Source organism: Pseudophryne corroboree, chromosome 8 (genome assembly GCF_028390025.1).
Source record: "Pseudophryne corroboree isolate aPseCor3 chromosome 8, aPseCor3.hap2, whole genome shotgun sequence".
Lineage (NCBI taxonomy): Eukaryota > Metazoa > Chordata > Amphibia > Anura > Myobatrachidae > Pseudophryne > Pseudophryne corroboree.
Genome location: NC_086451.1, coordinates 52,313,881 through 52,331,632, shown reverse-complemented (window position 1 = coordinate 52,331,632; position 17,752 = coordinate 52,313,881). Strand labels below are relative to the sequence as shown.

The 17,752-nt window shown below is 45.4% G+C and overlaps 1 protein-coding gene across 1 annotated transcript in view; it reads right to left on the bottom strand.

Annotated features, from left to right (window-relative positions):
• FAM120C (family with sequence similarity 120 member C) overlaps nt 1-17,750 on the bottom strand; it is a 127,997-nt gene extending 110,247 nt beyond the window's left edge. Inside the window, exons 1-2 of the mRNA XM_063936371.1 lie at nt 16,981-17,750; nt 4,035-4,281 (exon numbers count right to left, since the gene is read on the bottom strand). Coding sequence (XP_063792441.1) covers nt 4,035-4,281; nt 16,981-17,517 — 784 coding nt within the window. The 5' untranslated portion in view covers nt 17,518-17,750. The remainder of the gene's footprint in view (nt 1-4,034; nt 4,282-16,980) is intronic.
• Nucleotides 17,751-17,752: the final 2 nt, after the last annotated feature.

Below are 17,752 nucleotides of genomic sequence, written 5' to 3'. Positions count from 1 at the left end.
GTGCTGTGCGCTACCTTATGAAGACTGAGGAGTCTTCAGCCGCCGGTTTCCGGACCTCTTCACGCTTCAGCATCTGCAAGGGGGTCGGCGGCGCGGCTCCGGGACCGGACTCCACGGCTGGGCCTGTGTTCGATCCCTCTGGAGCTAATGGTGTCCAGTAGCCAAGCAGCAAATCCACTCTGCATGCAGGTGAGTTTACTACTTTCCCCCTAAGTCCCACGTTGCAGTGATCCTGTTGCCAGCAGGACTCACTGTAAAGAAAAAAACCTAAACTAAACTTTCTCTAAGCAGCTCTTTAGGAGAGCCACCTAGATTGCACCCTTCTCGTTCGGGCACAAAATCTAACTGGAGTCTGGAGGAGGGTCATAGGGGGAGGAGCCAGTGCACACCACCTGACCTAGTAAAGCTTTACTTTTTTGTGCCCTGTCTCCTGCGGAGCCGCTATTCCCCATGGTCCTTTCAGGAACCCCAGCATCCACTTAGGACGATAGAGAAATATATTTATTTGCTGCCAAACGTGCCCCCCCTTCTCTTTTTTACCCTGATTCTGAAGCAGGACTGCAGGGGAGAGTCAGGGAGCCGTCCTTCCAGCGGAGCTGTGAGGGAAAATGGCGCTTGTGTGCTGAGGAGATAGGCTCCGCCCCTTCACGACGTCCTTATCTCCCGCTTTTTCTGTGTAAAATGGCAGGGGTAAAATACATCCATATAGCCCAGGAGCTATATGTGATGTATTCTTTTTAGCCACCTAAGGTATATACTGTAATATTGCGTCTCAGGGCGCTCCCCCCCCAGCGCCCTGCACCCTCAGTGACCGGAGTGTGGAGTGTGCTGAGAGCAATGGCGCACAGCTGCGGTGCTGTGCGCTACCTTAGTCTGAAGACAGGATCGTCTTCTGCCGCCGATTTCACCGGACCTCTTCGTCTCTTCTGGCTCTGTAAGGGGGACGGCGGCGCGGCTCCGGTGACCCATCCAGGCTGAACCTGTGATCGTCCCTCTGGAGCTATTGTCCAGTAGCCTAAGAAACCCGATCCACTCTGCACTCAGGTGAGTCCGTTTCTTCTCCCCTTAGTCCCACGATGCAGTGAGCCTGTTGCCAGCAGGACTCACTGAAAATAAAAAATCCTAAACTAAATTTTTATTCTAAGCAGCTCAGGAGAGCCACCTAGATTGCACCCTTCTCGGCCGGGCACAAAAATCTAACTGAGGCTTGGAGGAGGGTCATAGGGGGAGGAGCCAGTGCACACCACCTGATCCTTAAGCTTTTATTTTGTGCCCTGTCTCCTGCGGAGCCGCTATCCCCCCATGGTCCTTACGGAGTCCCAGCATCCACTAGGACGTCAGAGAAATATATATATATATATATATATATATATATATATATATTTTTTTTACCAAACATTGGTCGGGAACATCGTGGCTTTCATTTTGAAAGCCAGGACAGCCTCCAGGTATACAGTGGGGAGGGGGGGGGGGGGGGGAGGGGGGGGTGTCTGGGGGTGGCTTGGGAGGGTTAATTTACACTCTCCAGCGGCTGCCATTGTCTGCAGCCGCTGGAGGGGGGGGGGGGTCCTGCCGTGCTGACCAAGCAGTGATCGGCAGCACGGCAATCAGTAGGGGAGAGTGCAGGGAGGCAGAGTTTCTCTTCCCTACCGCTGCCTACACTCTTTATTGTCTGGTCGCATCCTGCGCCACCAGGTCAGATAGAGCACTTGCAGGCGCGACCATGCCAGACAAGTGGTTAAGTGAAACTTTGGCTTCCTAACATTTCTTGATAAATCTGAAAAACAGACATGTAATTGCATTTGTGAAGCCCAAAGACTGGCCATCTGATGACACCTATCCTGCCTCAAATGCTGGGTTCCCTGCAGTTTTGTCCACATTCTACACACATTGGGCTAGAAGACACCAATCGCCCACACCTGTGCCGTCAGCATACATTCTAACAGTAATAATGTACCTCCAACTGTAAAGCAACACACCAAGACATGGAGAACCATACATAAACACAATGCTGCCTTCCTTTTTATATGTAATGGAATGCCAAGATGACTTATCCTTTTAATAAATTTATAGTAGGAGTACACCGGGCCTAATTCATGTTTGTACGCGCAATTGCAATTACCTCAGCTTTGCAACTGCTGATATCTGCAAGTGAAGCTGCCGGCCAGAAATGTAAAGAGATGCCCAACGGAAGCCATCACAAACTCATTCACAATTGCAAACACAAGGAACATCGGGTCTAAGGGTTGGCCTACACAAACTGGACACGCAAGTAGCGAGGCAGGGGCCATGTTTTTGTACATAGGAGCTTGCAGCTGATGGCCCATATATGCCCCGTACACGGCCATAACAAGGCTGTGTTTTGTCCATTAACTTCATGTTAATCCCTTTCCCATAAAATCCTCATTGCCATCCGGATCACATTGGCAACTTGACGCACGCGCAGTGTGATCGCGGCACATGCAGTCTGCCGATAATCGCTCACTTGCATGGACATCGACCACAAACATGAATTAGGCCCATCATTCCTTATTACATAGAAAAGACAAGCTGCATTTTTTAGTTGACCTTTCACACCTAGGAGTTTTGTCCTCACCATTACACATTCCATCATGGAACATTCTAAACCTATTCATGTGACATGTGACCAAGATTGTTATATTTAACAGGAGTAACATTATTCCATATTATTATCAAATATAAGGAAAGCTATGCTTCACTCGTGTATTAAAGCTATTATTCCCTGTGGAGACTATAGACCCTGAATAAGAAATAATACTGATCTTTTCAACTAAGGCTTTTCTACCTGTGTCCTCTAAACCAGTTCTGGTATGAATGGTCGACCATGTTAAGTTCGACATTCATTAGGTCAACCACTATTGGTCGACATAGACATGGTTAACATGGACCAATAGTCTACACATGAAATTGGTCGACATAGGACAGGTCAACACATGAAAAAGTCGACATGGATTTTTTAATTGCTTTTGGTGTCATTTTTTCCGTAACTTGACCAGGAACCCCAATTAGTCTACCGCGTCCCCTGGCATGCAGACAAGGTGCCTCGCTCCGCTGCCGCGGTGCTCGGCACAGGTTACCTTTCCCAATCGTAGTCCATGTGGATGGTAAAGTATGAAAGAGTTAAACATCTAATTTTTTTTTTTTTTTTAAAGCCATGTCGGCCTTTTCATGTGTCGACCTTACCTGGGCTGGCCATTTTCATGTGTCGACCATATGTCAATGTCGACCAATAGTGGTCGGCCATCCAAATGGATACCCTCTAAACCAGGCCTGGCCAACCTGCGGCTCTCCAGCTGTTGTGAAACTACAAATCCCAGCATGCCCTGCCACAGTTTTGCTATTAGGGAAGGATAAAACTGTGGAATGGCAGGCTGGGATGTGTAGTTTCACAACAGCAGGAGAGCCACAGGTTGGCCAGGCCTGCTCTAAACCCTTAAACAATCTGAAATAAATATATTGCATTTTATTAATGCTGAAAACATCCCTAGCATTGCCCACATAATATATGTGTTATATATAACAAAAAGTAAAAACTTTTCCAAACACAAGTTTTTCCTGGGTGTGGATTAGTAGGTCAATATGCATTACATTGAGAGGGTCAGTCAAAAGGTCGACAGATGAATGGTCGACAGCTACAAATGATCAACTTGTTTAAAAGGTCGACATAAAAAATGTGTTTTTTTCAGCCTAAATTTAACTTTAACCCTAAGCCTCCCTATAATGCCTAACCACAAGAAATGTTCAACAAAAAACAAGAAAAGAAAAAAAAACCACGTGTCGACCATTTCCATGTGGAAGCATTATTGACTATTCATCAGTTGACCTTTTGTCACAATCATCCTAATTCATGTCGACCATTGTCAATCTTTCAACCTGAGACCCTTTTCCCCCCTACACAAAAAATAAAACAAAAAAAATGTATTTCTTTTAAACGTGAATGGAGAATATTGATGACCTGGGTAAAGCTTCAGGCTGCAGAATTGAACAGTTGCGCCCATTGGCTGTCGCCTTACCCAAAAGGGCAGCGAAGATGGGAAAGTTGCTCATCTTGAGGCCCAGCTGCTTGGCTACCTCTTGCATCAGAAACTGGTTGGTGGTGAGATTCTTCCCATTCCAGCTGAGCTTCAGAGCATGAGAGCTGTAGTAAGATGGAATGTTACACAAAGCGTACTCAGAATCATGAGCAATGAGGCCATGGAACCCATTCTCCCGAAAAAAGGAAACCACTTCCAGGTGATGATCCTCCAAACTCTGAAACACCTGAAAAATGAAGGAAGGGTCATGTTTTATGTGAATGTGAGAGCTGTCCTAGAGATTCGTTTTGTTAGATTGTTCACAGGCATGTACATTTAAGGAGACAACAAAATTACATAAGAGAAAGTGGCTTCATGGGAGCTTGTACAGAGAGTTCTAAGAAATTTCCCAAAGGCCAATAAATCTGCTAGTATCTGGGCGCTTTGATTATTATGTGGCCTCTTCCTCCAACTGATTTGCTACTATAAATGACTCTAATACAGAGTCTGGTTTCCAGCAGTTCTGCCTTTTCCTTTCCCGCCCTCCTCACTTCCTATTAACATGCCCTCTCTTCTCTTCTACTTCCTCTCATACAAATTTTCTTCTTCTTCCCTCTTCCACTCTCATATATTCATACTCTCCTCTCTGGCTGCTGCACTCTTAATATTTTTTTATATCATCTATGTGGGCAGTCTGCTTTCTTGTCTTCCCTGACTTTAAGGGGGGGCAATTTAATTGTTTTTTGAGCTATTCCGTTGTTGCTGATCAGGCTTATTTCAGGCTTTACAGACCTGAATTACTGAACGACATGCACGCAAACACGCTGATGTACAGTGTTCAAGCTACCAGTCTTCTGCTTTAAACTGGGAAACCCAGTGACATCGCTATTACAGCAGAGGAACTCCTTAAGATGCATCGGGGAGAATTCAATAGTTTTTTGATTGCTTGGCAGATGATATTCAATTGTTGTACCCTGATGCATCAAGTTTAGCCGCGTAAAGCGGATACAGTATTTGAGTGCTGCAGAATCCGCAGCTTTGGTGCTTAAAAGCTTGACTTTGGGCAGATTTCTGCTCACAACCTCCATACAACAGGACATCACACCCCACCAAACCCTGAGCAACCCCCTTCCTCCAATCTTTGACCCCCTTACCCCAACACTGACATCTTTCTTCCCTGTATCTGGTGAGGAAGTCATGGCCCTCATCCATTCCTCACCCCCCCCCCCCCCCCACTTGACCCTATCCCCTCCCACCTCCTCTCTACTTCCACATGGTCCCATCTTGCCCATCTCCTCAATCTCTCCCTCTCATCAGACACTGTCCCCTCTGCCTTCAAGCATGCTCTTGTCTCCTCTAATCTGTAAAAAACAAACCTTGAGCCAAAAACTCCCCAACTACCGACCCATCTCTCTTCCCTTGAGTGTATAGGCTACAACCACCTCACTTTCCTTCCTCCAACTCACTGCTTGACCGATTACAGTCTGGATTCCATCCTCTCCACTGAAACTGTCCTCACGAAAGTCTGCAATGACCCCCTTGCTGCTAAATCCAAGGACCACTACTCTCTTCTTTTTCTTCTTCTTGACCTCTCTGCTGCATTTGACACTGTGGGCCACCCTCGCCTTCTGCATTACTCCCTCGGTCTGCATGTACTGTCCTCTCCTGGCTGTCCTCCTACCTTTCTGACTGTTCACTCTGTCTCCGCTCATGACCCCCCCCCCCCCCCACACACTTCCTCTACCAGTAGGTGTCCCCCAAGGTTCTATTCTTGGGCCTCACCTTTCTCTCTCTACGCATCCTCTTTAGGTGAGTTCATTAGCTCTTGACTTCCAATATCATCTCTATGCTGTTGATACTCAAATATGCCTTTCTTATCCTGACCTGTCCCCCGCTCTACTTACTCGTGTATCCAACTGTCCCTATGCTATCTCTTCTTGGATATCCCAGCACTTTCTTAAACTTAACATGTCTAAGACCGAGCTGATCATTTTCCCTCCCTCCTGCATAACCTCAACTCCCATAATCTCATTATCTATAGATGGCACTATCTCCTCTAGCCCCCAAGTGCGCTGTCTTGGAGTAATCCTGGACTCCTCCCTCTCCTTCAAACCACACATTCAGCACCTCTCACAAACCTGCCGGTTTCATCTCAAAAACATTTCCAGGACCAAACCCTTTCTCACCCAGGATGCTACTACGACACTCATCCACTCACTGGTCATCTCCAGATTGGACTACCGCAATCTCCTCCTTTCTGGCCTCCCTGACATACACCTCTCTCTACTCCAACCTATCCTCAATGCTGCTGTCCATCTCATCCACCTCCCCTCTCTTACAAGCCCTTCACTGGCTACCCTTCAGAATCCAATTCAAGCTTCTCACACTCACCTTCAAAGCTCTCACCCGCTCTTCTCCCTCTTACATCTCTGACCTCATCTCTCTTTACACTCCCACCTGTCCTCTTCGCTCTGCTAACGCACACTACCTCTCTTGCCAGCTGATTACCTTCTCCCACTCCTGCCTACAAGATTTTGCATGTCCTGCTCCCCATCCGAGACTCTACGAAACTTCAAACGGGCTCATAAGTACTTCTTCATCAAACCCAGTCAGGGCCTTCTCCACTCAGTATCTGGGCGCTCTGATTATTATGTGGCCTCTTCCTGCAACTGATTTGCTACTATAAATTACTCTAATACAGAGTCTGGTCTCCAGTAGTTCTGCCTTTTCCTTTCCCACCCTCCTCACTTCCTATTAACATGCCCTATCTTCTCTTCTACTTCCTCTCTTCCAAATTTTCTTCTTTTACTTCCCTCTTCCACTCTCATATAATCATACTCCCCTTTCTGGCTCCTGCACCCTCAATATTTTTTTATATCATCTCTTATTTACACTATTTTATACTCAGTACTCCCTTTGATGGCGCCTAACCCTTGGTTTTCTGTATATACCTTGTGCTTGTCCTATATTGTCTCAAACTGTTGTGCTTCACTTCTTGATTTGCTTTTTTGTTTATGTACTCTGTAATGGGTGCTGCAAATCCCTTGTGGCATTATATAAATAAAAGATAATAATCTCAGCATGGTGGGAGCTGAAATAATGGGAATCCACGGCAATAGCATCCCTTTGGCAAAACAATTGAATAGCTCCTGTTGGGCTCCCATTACTTACAGTCGCCCAAAATCAATTGAATTCTCCCATGGGGGTAAATTTACTAAGATGGGAGTTCTGTTTAAGATGGGATGTTGCCTATAGCAACCAATCAGATTCTACTTCTCATTTATCTAGCACCTTCTAGAAGATAAAACCTGGAATCTGATTGGTTGCTATGGGCAACATCCCATCTTAAATAGAACTCCCATCTTAGTAAATTTACCCCATGGAGTCCATTTATTAAGTGTAGAGGAGGTCTGAATGAACACCATTAGATCTAGCCACAGTATGTACAATTTAAGCTTACATGGCCTATTGCAGTGGTTCTCAAACTCGGTCCTCAGGACCCCACACAGTGCATGTTTTGCAGGTAACCCAGCAGGTGCACAGGTGTATTAATTACTCACTGACACATTTTAAAAGGTCCACAGGTGGAGCTAATTATTTCACTTGTGATTCTGTGAGGAGACCTGCAAAACATGTAGTGTTCACTCTAGGCTGTTTTAGCAGGGTGCCGCGCCCTGCCCGTTTTTTAACAGGCAAAACCCGCCCTGCCCCTTTTGCGGCGCCCTGCTAGAACAGCCGCCCACTCCCTGCCCTCCCGGCGTGTATAGATGCCATGCGCATGCGCGCGGCATCCATTCACGCATTGGGAGAGGGCTGGGGGAAGCCCAGCACCGACGGAGGTGCTGGGCACGCCCCCAACAGTGACGTCGCCGGCCACAGACGCTCTCTATAGTAGCGTCTGTGGGCCGCACCGCCCCCTAAAATGACGGAGGCGTGGCCACGCCCCCTAATTTGCGTGGCCGCGCCCCCATGTGCCCCCGGAGTCCGGCGCCCTGCCCCTTTTCACTCCTAGAGTGAACACTAAACATGCACTGTGTGGGGTCCTGAGGACCGAGTTTGAGAACCTGTGGCCTATTGAATCGTGTTATTTTATGGACCAGAGGTTCTCAAACTCGGTCCTCGGGAGCCCACACAGTGCATGTTTTGCAGGTAACCCAGCAGGTGCACAGGTGTATTAATTACTCACTGACACATTTTAAAAGGTCCACAGGTGGAGCTAATTATTTCCCTTGCGATTCTGTGAGGAGACCTGCAAAACATGCACTGTGTGGGCCCCCGAGGACTGAGTTTGAGAACCTCTGTTATGGACTGTTTGCACTGAATAATAAATTATAAAAAAGCTACAGCAGTGATTCACGAATTCTGTCCTCAACGCACCCCAACAGTCCAGGTTTTAAGGATAACCATGCTTAGGCACAGGTGCCTTAAGTACATTAGCCAGTTTGATTATACTATCTGAACTGTGCATAAGCAGGGATATTCCTAACGCCTGGACTCCCAGGGTGCCTTGAGGACAACATTTGGGAACCACTGTCTAGAAATCATGAAACAGCAGACAGGTCATCCACAATCACAGCACATGTAAAGTTCTGAAACACTGCAGACGCTTGTATTAGGCGACCCTCATATGTGCGTTTGATTTGCCATCCGTTACATTCAACTATCCTGGACCACTTGTGCAATATAAAAGTCCAAGAGATTATTAAAAGGAAAGTAAGAACACCAATACTTCAAAAACACATTTAACAATATTTATTAATTATACAGGCACTACTTGACAACGACGAGGATAAACTGTGTTTGGTCGAGAGGGCTGGAGTCCTGGGTCATTACCAAGGAAGGGCACATTCCGTCTCCGTCTCCAATTTACTCCATCCTTCACCTGCAAGTAGTCTAGCTCATTCACAATGTCTGTAACCAACAGGAAGGCAGCAGAAGGGATCTCTAGGGTAGCATGGTGGTGAATTAATCAATTAAGGTGCACAAGAGTTATGAACCAATCATACAAGTGGTGCCTGTATAATGAATAAATACACATTTTATTTTCAACCAAACGCAAGGCTTTACGTTCACAATCATCAAGCATGGAGAGGCGACATGACTGTTTTCTAGGGAAACTCAATGTTTCATAGGAGAGTTCAGTTAAATTAAATCTTAATATTCAACAACATGATTGCCTTTTACTGTTTCAAGACCCAGAGCCAACCGTCACAGATCCTACAGAGGCCAGGAAATCTCCGTCTTCTGGAGATGTTAGCCTCGTAACTCCCACCAAAATAGAGAAACACCCCCTCATGCACCCAAATGGCAGCAGACTGTCTGCCGCAAATCTACGTCCAAAGTCTCAGATCCGTACTGGGAGCACTGGTACTGTGCCGCAGCGCCAAAGGAACCTGAATCTGGCCAATTGTCAGCAGCCCTTTGAACAGCTCCAACGAAGGAACTAGATCACTTCTGAATCTGGTTTTTGAAGGGGGCAATTCAATTCACTTGCAGGAATTTGGCTCCCGGGCTAAGTCCCTAGGAGCTGAATCAATTACGTCCCAGTCCTAAGGGCCCCATACACTTGGACAATTTTACATGATTTCATACAATTCCGATATATCCGTCTGATATATTGTATCCAATCGGATGCGCATCCCCGTGGCTGTCTGATAGGATCCCCTAGGTTGTTGGTGCTGCACTAATAATATATCGGAATTGGATGAAAAAAAAATTGTTTTTTGTACATGTGATATACTGCATGCAATGTATCACAGGGAAGTTTGACTGGCATTCTCAGGACACTCCCAGCCCCCGTAGCCCTCTATCCAGCCCATCAGATATATCTCATGGTCCAATTGTATGCCGTACGATATATTGCATGCAATGTATAGCGGCTTCATCAATCGCATGCGATATATCTTATTCAAAAATAGCACAAGTGTACCAAATCGTATGGAATCACTCCCGCGAAGGTCCCGGGGGAGTTCAAGGGAAATTACATCCGACTTCAGCCTCAGACATATCGTTGTAGTGTACCCATGGCTGCACTTGTCGCAAATTTCTGAGGGGAGCGTGAAAATCCACGTTAAGTAGGGCTAGTCGTGATCCGAAAGCTGTGTCACACCGTTTAATGCACCTAACCCTTATCATTACTGTGGGAAATAGTGGCTGCCACCAGAAGTAGCTGAATAACTCCCACAGAACCCAGGAGCTAAATTTCCACAAATTCATTGACACATCCATTTGCATTTTCATTTATTTTTAAACGCACCTTTATAACATTTATAAAATACATGCAAATGGCTCTGACACTTGAAAAAGCAAGCCGTTTACCAACGACGCAGTAAGTCTTTTGTAACACTAAAGCCAGGTACACACCTGATTGATGGTGTGACCCAGCAACGTGGTGTAACAATACGTTGCACAGTCATATACACTAAACAATCCTCCATAAGACGGCATGATGCATCATTACATGATCTTTGTAATACTGGGTAAGCGTCTATGAACACCGTGCATAGCATGTCCAAATGTAGTGCGCATGTCGCACCGTCTGAAACGTCTAAACTCCCTGCTTTGGATGTCCAAAGGGCCCAGTTTCAAGAAACATTTTTCTCGCAGATCAGGAAGCTGCGAGAATATATATATATATATTTTTTTTTTTTTTTTTTTTTTTAAACAACGTGTCCTCCGTGGCCGCTGGGTGCCCAGATGGCAGAAAATTTTAATTGCTTGCCTTTGTATCCTCTAGTGGCAGCCACGTAAAAAAACATTTGAATCGTCCCCAATATATCAAAGTGTGTACCCAGCTTTACATGTTTCATCTCATTCCCAATCTCGCTCCTCAAGGCACTCAATAACAGCACAGGTTTTAGCGATATTCAGGATTCAGCACCGATAGTTAGATCACAATAATGAGAGTTACTAATTGTCTCCTGAGCTCAAGCATGAACATCAATAAACCTGGACTGTTAGTGTGCTTGAGGACCGAGTTACAGAATGCCTGACCTATGGGGAAAAAAAAAACCTAAAGTACCCCTAGCTGGCGGAACATGCAATTTCTTAATTGTGGCTGGTTCTCCAACACACACTCCCCCAGGTTAGCGATTGGGAGGGAAATGGAAAAGCCAGGGCAAAGATGGCTGTGTCTACCATCCACCACATGTACAAACAGGGATATATGGTGGAGATCTTTTTCCACTGAAATTACAACTCCAACCCGGGTTTTCTAACACTGTTCCAACACGTGTCACAGCCGTATCAGACCCAGGTCAGATTGCATCCGTGTGCAGTCTGCCAGCACTAGAAGATGACATCTCCAAGTGTTGGTGATCCAGTTCACTGTATACTTTTAGTGTAACCCAGGTCACGCTGTTCACACCGCACCATTACCCAGGTGGTACCAGGTACAACCCTGGTAGCTACCAGTGTCAGATTCCTGGGTAACGAGTTAAAAGTTTGGTGGAAAAAGGGTATAAGTAAAGGCATTTCCATACCTGGTAGAGCAGCCTTAACTTATGGCACATACACCGTCCATTTTGCCAATTTATCATGCAGTTAATAAATGAAAATTATTCCAGAAAGCCCTCATTGTGCCTTGTATAATGTCTTGTCTGAACATAACCTCTGAGCGGCTGACTACAAATTTCAGCCAACCACAGCAGGTAAACAACCAATCTTGCTCTGTTGATTAATGAGCTCAGAAGGAATAAATCTCCTTTAAGAGACCTGGGTGGTTTCTGCAAAATTGCTGGTCTAAACGTAATGAGATACAAGCTTTGTTTGCCTCCCTTTACAAACTTCAGATGAGATCTGCTGACTAAATCTTTTGAATTCTGCAGAACATATTTAAACATCTCAATTGCAACACGGTCAGCGCCAACAAGGAACAGATTGGCTGCAGGAGTTGTAATACAGGCTACTGCAGAACACCACTGTACAGGACTGTTCACATGTAAAACAGTGTGTGCTCTAGCACTTGTCACCACCACCAGCTAATAATAGTGTCATTTGCCAAGCTGCAAGTTCTCACTGTCAGCACAAGGTGTACGGTCATCTGGTCAGCAAGCATTTTCCACTGGTTTTGTTTGCACAAGTGGGAGGACTCATACAGGACGGCTACAATCTCATCTAAGGGGTATATTCAATTGATGGATTCTTTCCGACGGAAAGGATCCAACATTTGATTAAATTCCTGACAATACCGATCCAACTTTTTTTTTTTTTTTTTTAAGTCGGATTGACATTGTCGGAAACGGGGCTAAAACCTGTCTGATTTGGGCGTGATTCCGATAAAACACGTGGATATGCGGCTATTCCGCCAATCCACGTGTTTTCCGACAAATCAGAATTGCCGACTTGTCGGAAAAACGGCAGCCAAATTGAAAAGGTCGGAACAGTTTCCGACCTAAAAGAGTCGGAAACTGCCGTCTTTCCAACAAGACGGCAGTTCCGACTACAATTGAATACACCCCTTAATCTACAATATCAAATAGCTACATTTAAGAGTGTTACCGGAACTAAAGTTATTTCACATCAAGCTTTGCTTATGTGAGCAAATGTTTGCCCAGATACTGATCTTTGTCTTTCCAAAGAGGCTGACCTACATTTGCATACCTACAGACGATTAACAGACGGAATAATGGACCAATTATGCCACGATCTGTAAAAAGCTTTTGGGAAACCATTTGACACAGGGATTAATGATACCAATTACACAACTCTTAGGGGTCAATCCAATTAGGTGCGAGAAAGGCCCTGCAAATTCCAAACTCACATTGAAAACCGCATTTGTGTGTGTACCCCCAAGTAGACAAAAAGGTTAAATGTTGTGGGACAGGTATATGGAGGTCTTGTATTAATGGGAAAGGAGCTTTTGAATTTACAGATGAGAACTTTTTTCCAACCGTTTACAAATTTGTATAAAAACACTGAAAAGGGACTATATTTTTCCATATGGAAACTTGTTTATACTAAATAAGTATAAAAAAATCCGATGTTCTCATGTGCTGGGTTGCCAATAGCAGCCGTTTTATAAAGATAGTTAATCCCTATAAGAAACAATAGAAGTGCAGATTTTAAAAAAAAAACAGCACTTAGGCTGAAAGTAATAAAGTAAAAACAATGTATTTAATCACATACTACAATGTTACAATAAAAAAAGCCACCAATGCTCTGTTGCAACAGTTCAAAACAAAGAACAGGCACTATTAGCACAGTTTATTCAATTTAGCTTGGGACTTTTAAACTGTAGACAGTTCTAGGGTGAGACAAGTCACGGTCCTGGGAAAAAGTTTTTAACCACCTGCAGGTAGAATTACAGGATGTGTTCAGACCCTCCAGATGGCTCATTAGGTGGACTGATTGTGAAGTCCTATAAAAAGCCTTGGTCTCTAGTTGCAGTTCGGGTTTTTTTAGATGCAGCGACTTCCAATTGTGGATCCTCAGTGTCTGTTCGTCTCCCAATTGTCCAATGCCCAGCCTCTCAACCAAAGCATTTTGCTGTGCACGTGCAGCTTTTCATGCTTTGAAAAAGCTGCACATGCGCAGCAAAACGCGTTGGTTTAAAAGTCCCAAGCTACTGTAAATCTAATAAGGTGTACTAATAATGCCTGTTTTTTTCTTTTGAACTGTTGCAAAAGACCATCGGCATTTTGTATTGCATCTTAGTATGTAATTAATTGTAACATTTTAGTATATTTTTCCATACCCCAAAATGCAGACATTTTGATAGCCTATCATTTTTCAGCAATAAAAAAAAGGCCAAAAATTATCCATTTGATACCTTTTAAAAACAGTCAGTACTTTCCTTATGGCCACTAACACTGTATATGGTTGTGCCATCTCAGTTGTCACTTTTTAGGGGGTGCAGGATGGTTTCCACACTTTTTCAAGGTAGCATTTTGCAGCAGTCACACAACCTTGCTGCGACATCCCGGAATTGGCATTTCTAGTTGGAGCTCACATTTTTTGGGTACGATATATGCGAGTTTTACCAAACAAGCTTACTTTGGCATACTTGCACCTAAATAGATTGACCCACTTAACCTTTCATTCACCATGGTCATAACTAAACATGGCCACAAGCAAACCACCCTATGTAATAACCTAACCCTATTGATTAAAAAAAAAAAAAAATTTTGTGGAGTACAGTAGAGAAAGTGCTATTGGCATTGTATTTCTAGGCAGTGGTATGGAACCACATAAATATAGTAGTAAAGATTTCCCGTTGATTCAACTTTCATTTATAACACAAATAATGGGACACTTTAAAAAGACACTAACCTGAAAGTCAGAAAAGAACCAGAGACATTAAATTATAAAACATTAAAGAACTATTCCCTCATTCTATTACAAGCTAGCTGTTGCTACTGCCATATTTTTAGTACAATGAAGGAGATTTATCAATGCTTGGAGATAAACTGGAAAGTACCAATCAGCTCTTAACTTTCACTTTTCAATCAGCCAGTGAAATGACAGCTCTATTCTGATTGGTTAATACTTCATTTCTCTCCAAGCTTTGATCCCCACCTCCCTCCGGAAATGGCAACCTGTTGCAGAGGAGGGGTGTGAGAAGCATGGTAGCCATATTTACATTGTATATCTTTGGACATAATGAAACCCTACAATTATTTTAGACTAGTAACATATGTAAAACACAATCTGATATATTCTCCAACAGTCTGCAATAAACCAGTAGAAAAATTTGAAATGCAAAAGACTCAATTTACACACATCCAGTTGAATAGTGCCAGGAGTTCACTCCCGTCACTATTCAATTCAGCTCAAGTTAAGTCGGCGAAGGCCCCTTCTCCCGGACTTAACAGGTTGAATTGTCGGGAGAACGGGCATTCTCAGACTTAACTCGCCGCCGCGATGCTGATTCCCGCCAGAATCAGCCTCGCACAGCAGCACTTTTGTCGGATTTCTTCTCTCATCCCCTGGGGATGAGAAAATTCCCAACAATTGAGGGTCACTTGTCGCTGTATTGAATAGCGCGCTATTCAACTGTCAGTGAATTGAATTGACCCCATTGACCAATCTATAAGCCAGGAGCTTCTGTTAAGAGTGGTCCTAACTCTAGATAAAGAGAGCCCTTATACCGGGTCAACTATTTGTGTTTCAATAATGAAAGCATACCACAAAGCCTCCAGAAAAGTTCTCTCTCCATGTAAAACACATTAATATAGGACCCAATATATGTATAGGACCCAATATAAGGACTCTCTTTGGCTAGTTAGGTCCACTCTTACTGAAGTGCCTTGATACAGCGAGTGGCTTATCATTAATTTGCAAATGTGTATACTGTCTTCTGCCGTTTATTTACATAGAGAATGCGGTCATTTTTTTACTGGCTTATTGCAGCTTTCTGGAGGAATTTCTTCTTTTTTCTTGTCTCTATAAAGCCCTGCCTTACAAACACCTGTCTCAGCCTATAAATTGATTTAGCAACTTGCATTCTGTATACCTCAAGATGACACGCTAACGTTAAAAAGTAGATTTACTTGCTCATTAAGTACCAATGACTTTCACCTAGTGGTTCTCAAACTCGGTCCTCAAGTCCCCAAAAAGCTCATGTTTTCCGGGTGACCCAGCAGGTGCGTTATATGCATTACTCGCAGACACATTTTAAAAAGACCCACAGGTGGAGCCAATTATTTCACTTGCGATTCTATGGAGGAGACCTGAAAACATGGGGTCCTAAGGACCGAGCTTGAGAATCTATGCCCAATACTACTCTGTATTAAGAACTTATTAGGTATACCACAGTATGATTATTGTCCCACTTATTATGAAATATGCTTTCTAAATATTTTAATGGGCACAAAGTAACTATGACAGCGCACAATAGGCAAATAACTAGTCCTTATGAGGCATATTCTTTTTAGCTGTACTACCCAATTTGTTGCACAAATATTCCTTTAACCAGGGACACATGAATTACTCTGCCAGAGAACCTGTGTAACTCCTGTGTCCCTGATTAAAGGAATATTATACCACATCTGACCCAGCAGATGCATACTGTGACATGGACCTATAAGCTATGATGGACCTATAGCTCTATTCTGCGACATGGATCTAATATCTATGATGGATCTATAGCTCTATGCTGCAACATGAACCTATATACCAGAGGTTCTCAAACGGGATCCTCAAGGCAATACAATGGTCTAGGATTTAGGTATATCCATGGCTCGTCACAGTTGGTTAAATCAAACTGAGTTGCTAATTAAGTCACCTGTGACCAAGCATGGATAAGCTTAAAACCGGGACCATTGGGGTGCCTTGAGGACTGCATTTAAGAGCCTCCACTATAGAGTATGCTGTGATATGATCCTATAGCACAATGCTGCGTCATGTACCTATAAGCTCTATGATGTACCTATAGCCCTATGCTGAGACATGGACCTATAAGCTCTATGATGTACCTATAGCCCTATGCTGAGACATGGACCTATAAGCTCTATGCTGAGACATGGCCCTATTAGCTCTAGGATGTACCTATAAGCTCTATGCTGAGACATGGCCCTATTAGCTCTATGATGTACCTATAGCCCTATGCTGAGACATGGACCTATAAGCTCTATGATGTACCTATAGCCCTATGCTGAGACATGGACCTATAAGCTCTATGATGTACCTATAGCCCTATGCTGAGACATGGACCTATAAGCTCTATGTTGTACCTATAGCCCTATGCTGAGACATGGACCTATAAGCTCTATGATGTACCTATAGCCCTATGCTGAGACATGGACCTATAAGCTCTATGATGTACCTATAGCCCTATGCTGAGACATGGACCTATAAGCTCTAGGATTGGGACCATGTACAGTATATTGGGCAGGGGGGCAGACACGTGCTGATGAGGGCAGAGCCGGCTCCTGCACCGGCCCTGGGGGGGGGAAGGTGGGCTGCACAGGCATGGGGCGGCATCGGGTGGGCACACAGTCCTGGTTACCTTCACTCTGAACCGGATCATGGCCAGGCGAATGCAGTGAGCCAGGCAAGCGGGCGGCAGGAACCAGGCCCGGGGAGGCGGGGTGCCCTTGTTTCCAACGTGGCTGACAATGAGCTGGGCTGTCTGCCGCTCCCCCTGCGCCCTGCGGGCCCACTCGGGCAGCCTCTCCTTGGCCAGCGTGCCGTTGAACATGGCCACCAGCTCCAGGCCGCCCTGGTAGAGACAGGCCTGGGACAGAGCCGCCAAGTAGCCCAGCATGGCGTTCCACTGGCCCCCGCACACCCAGTCCGTCTGGTAGCCTCCATAGAGCCGCTGCAGGGCAGAGTCCGCGTCCACCAGCACCCGGCAGAGAGGGGGCGCCGCCGGGGAGGGGGGCTGTGGCGGGGGAGGCGGTGGGGCCGGCGGGTAGCCCCCGGGTGACATGCCCGCCCGGTGCTGCTGCCGGGCCACAGTCCTGGCCAACTTCAACAGGTCGACGGGCACCACGGCTCCCGGGCACCGCTTCTCCAGGAACTCCTGGAAGCCCTGCACCCCCATTGTGCGGGGAACACGGTGGGGAAGTGACCCGGGTGATGCACGGGGAGGGTGTGCGGCGGGAGACGAGAGGGCAAGACCGGGCGCTGAGGGGGACGGGTGACCTGTGCGCGGCTTCCTCCTTCTACAGGGCCCGGCTGCGGGGGGAGAGTCCCTGCGCGGCACAAGCCGCCATCTTAATCGCCTTCTTCTTCGGCAGCAGCTCTCTCTCTTACTACTACGCCCCAGTCACCACCCA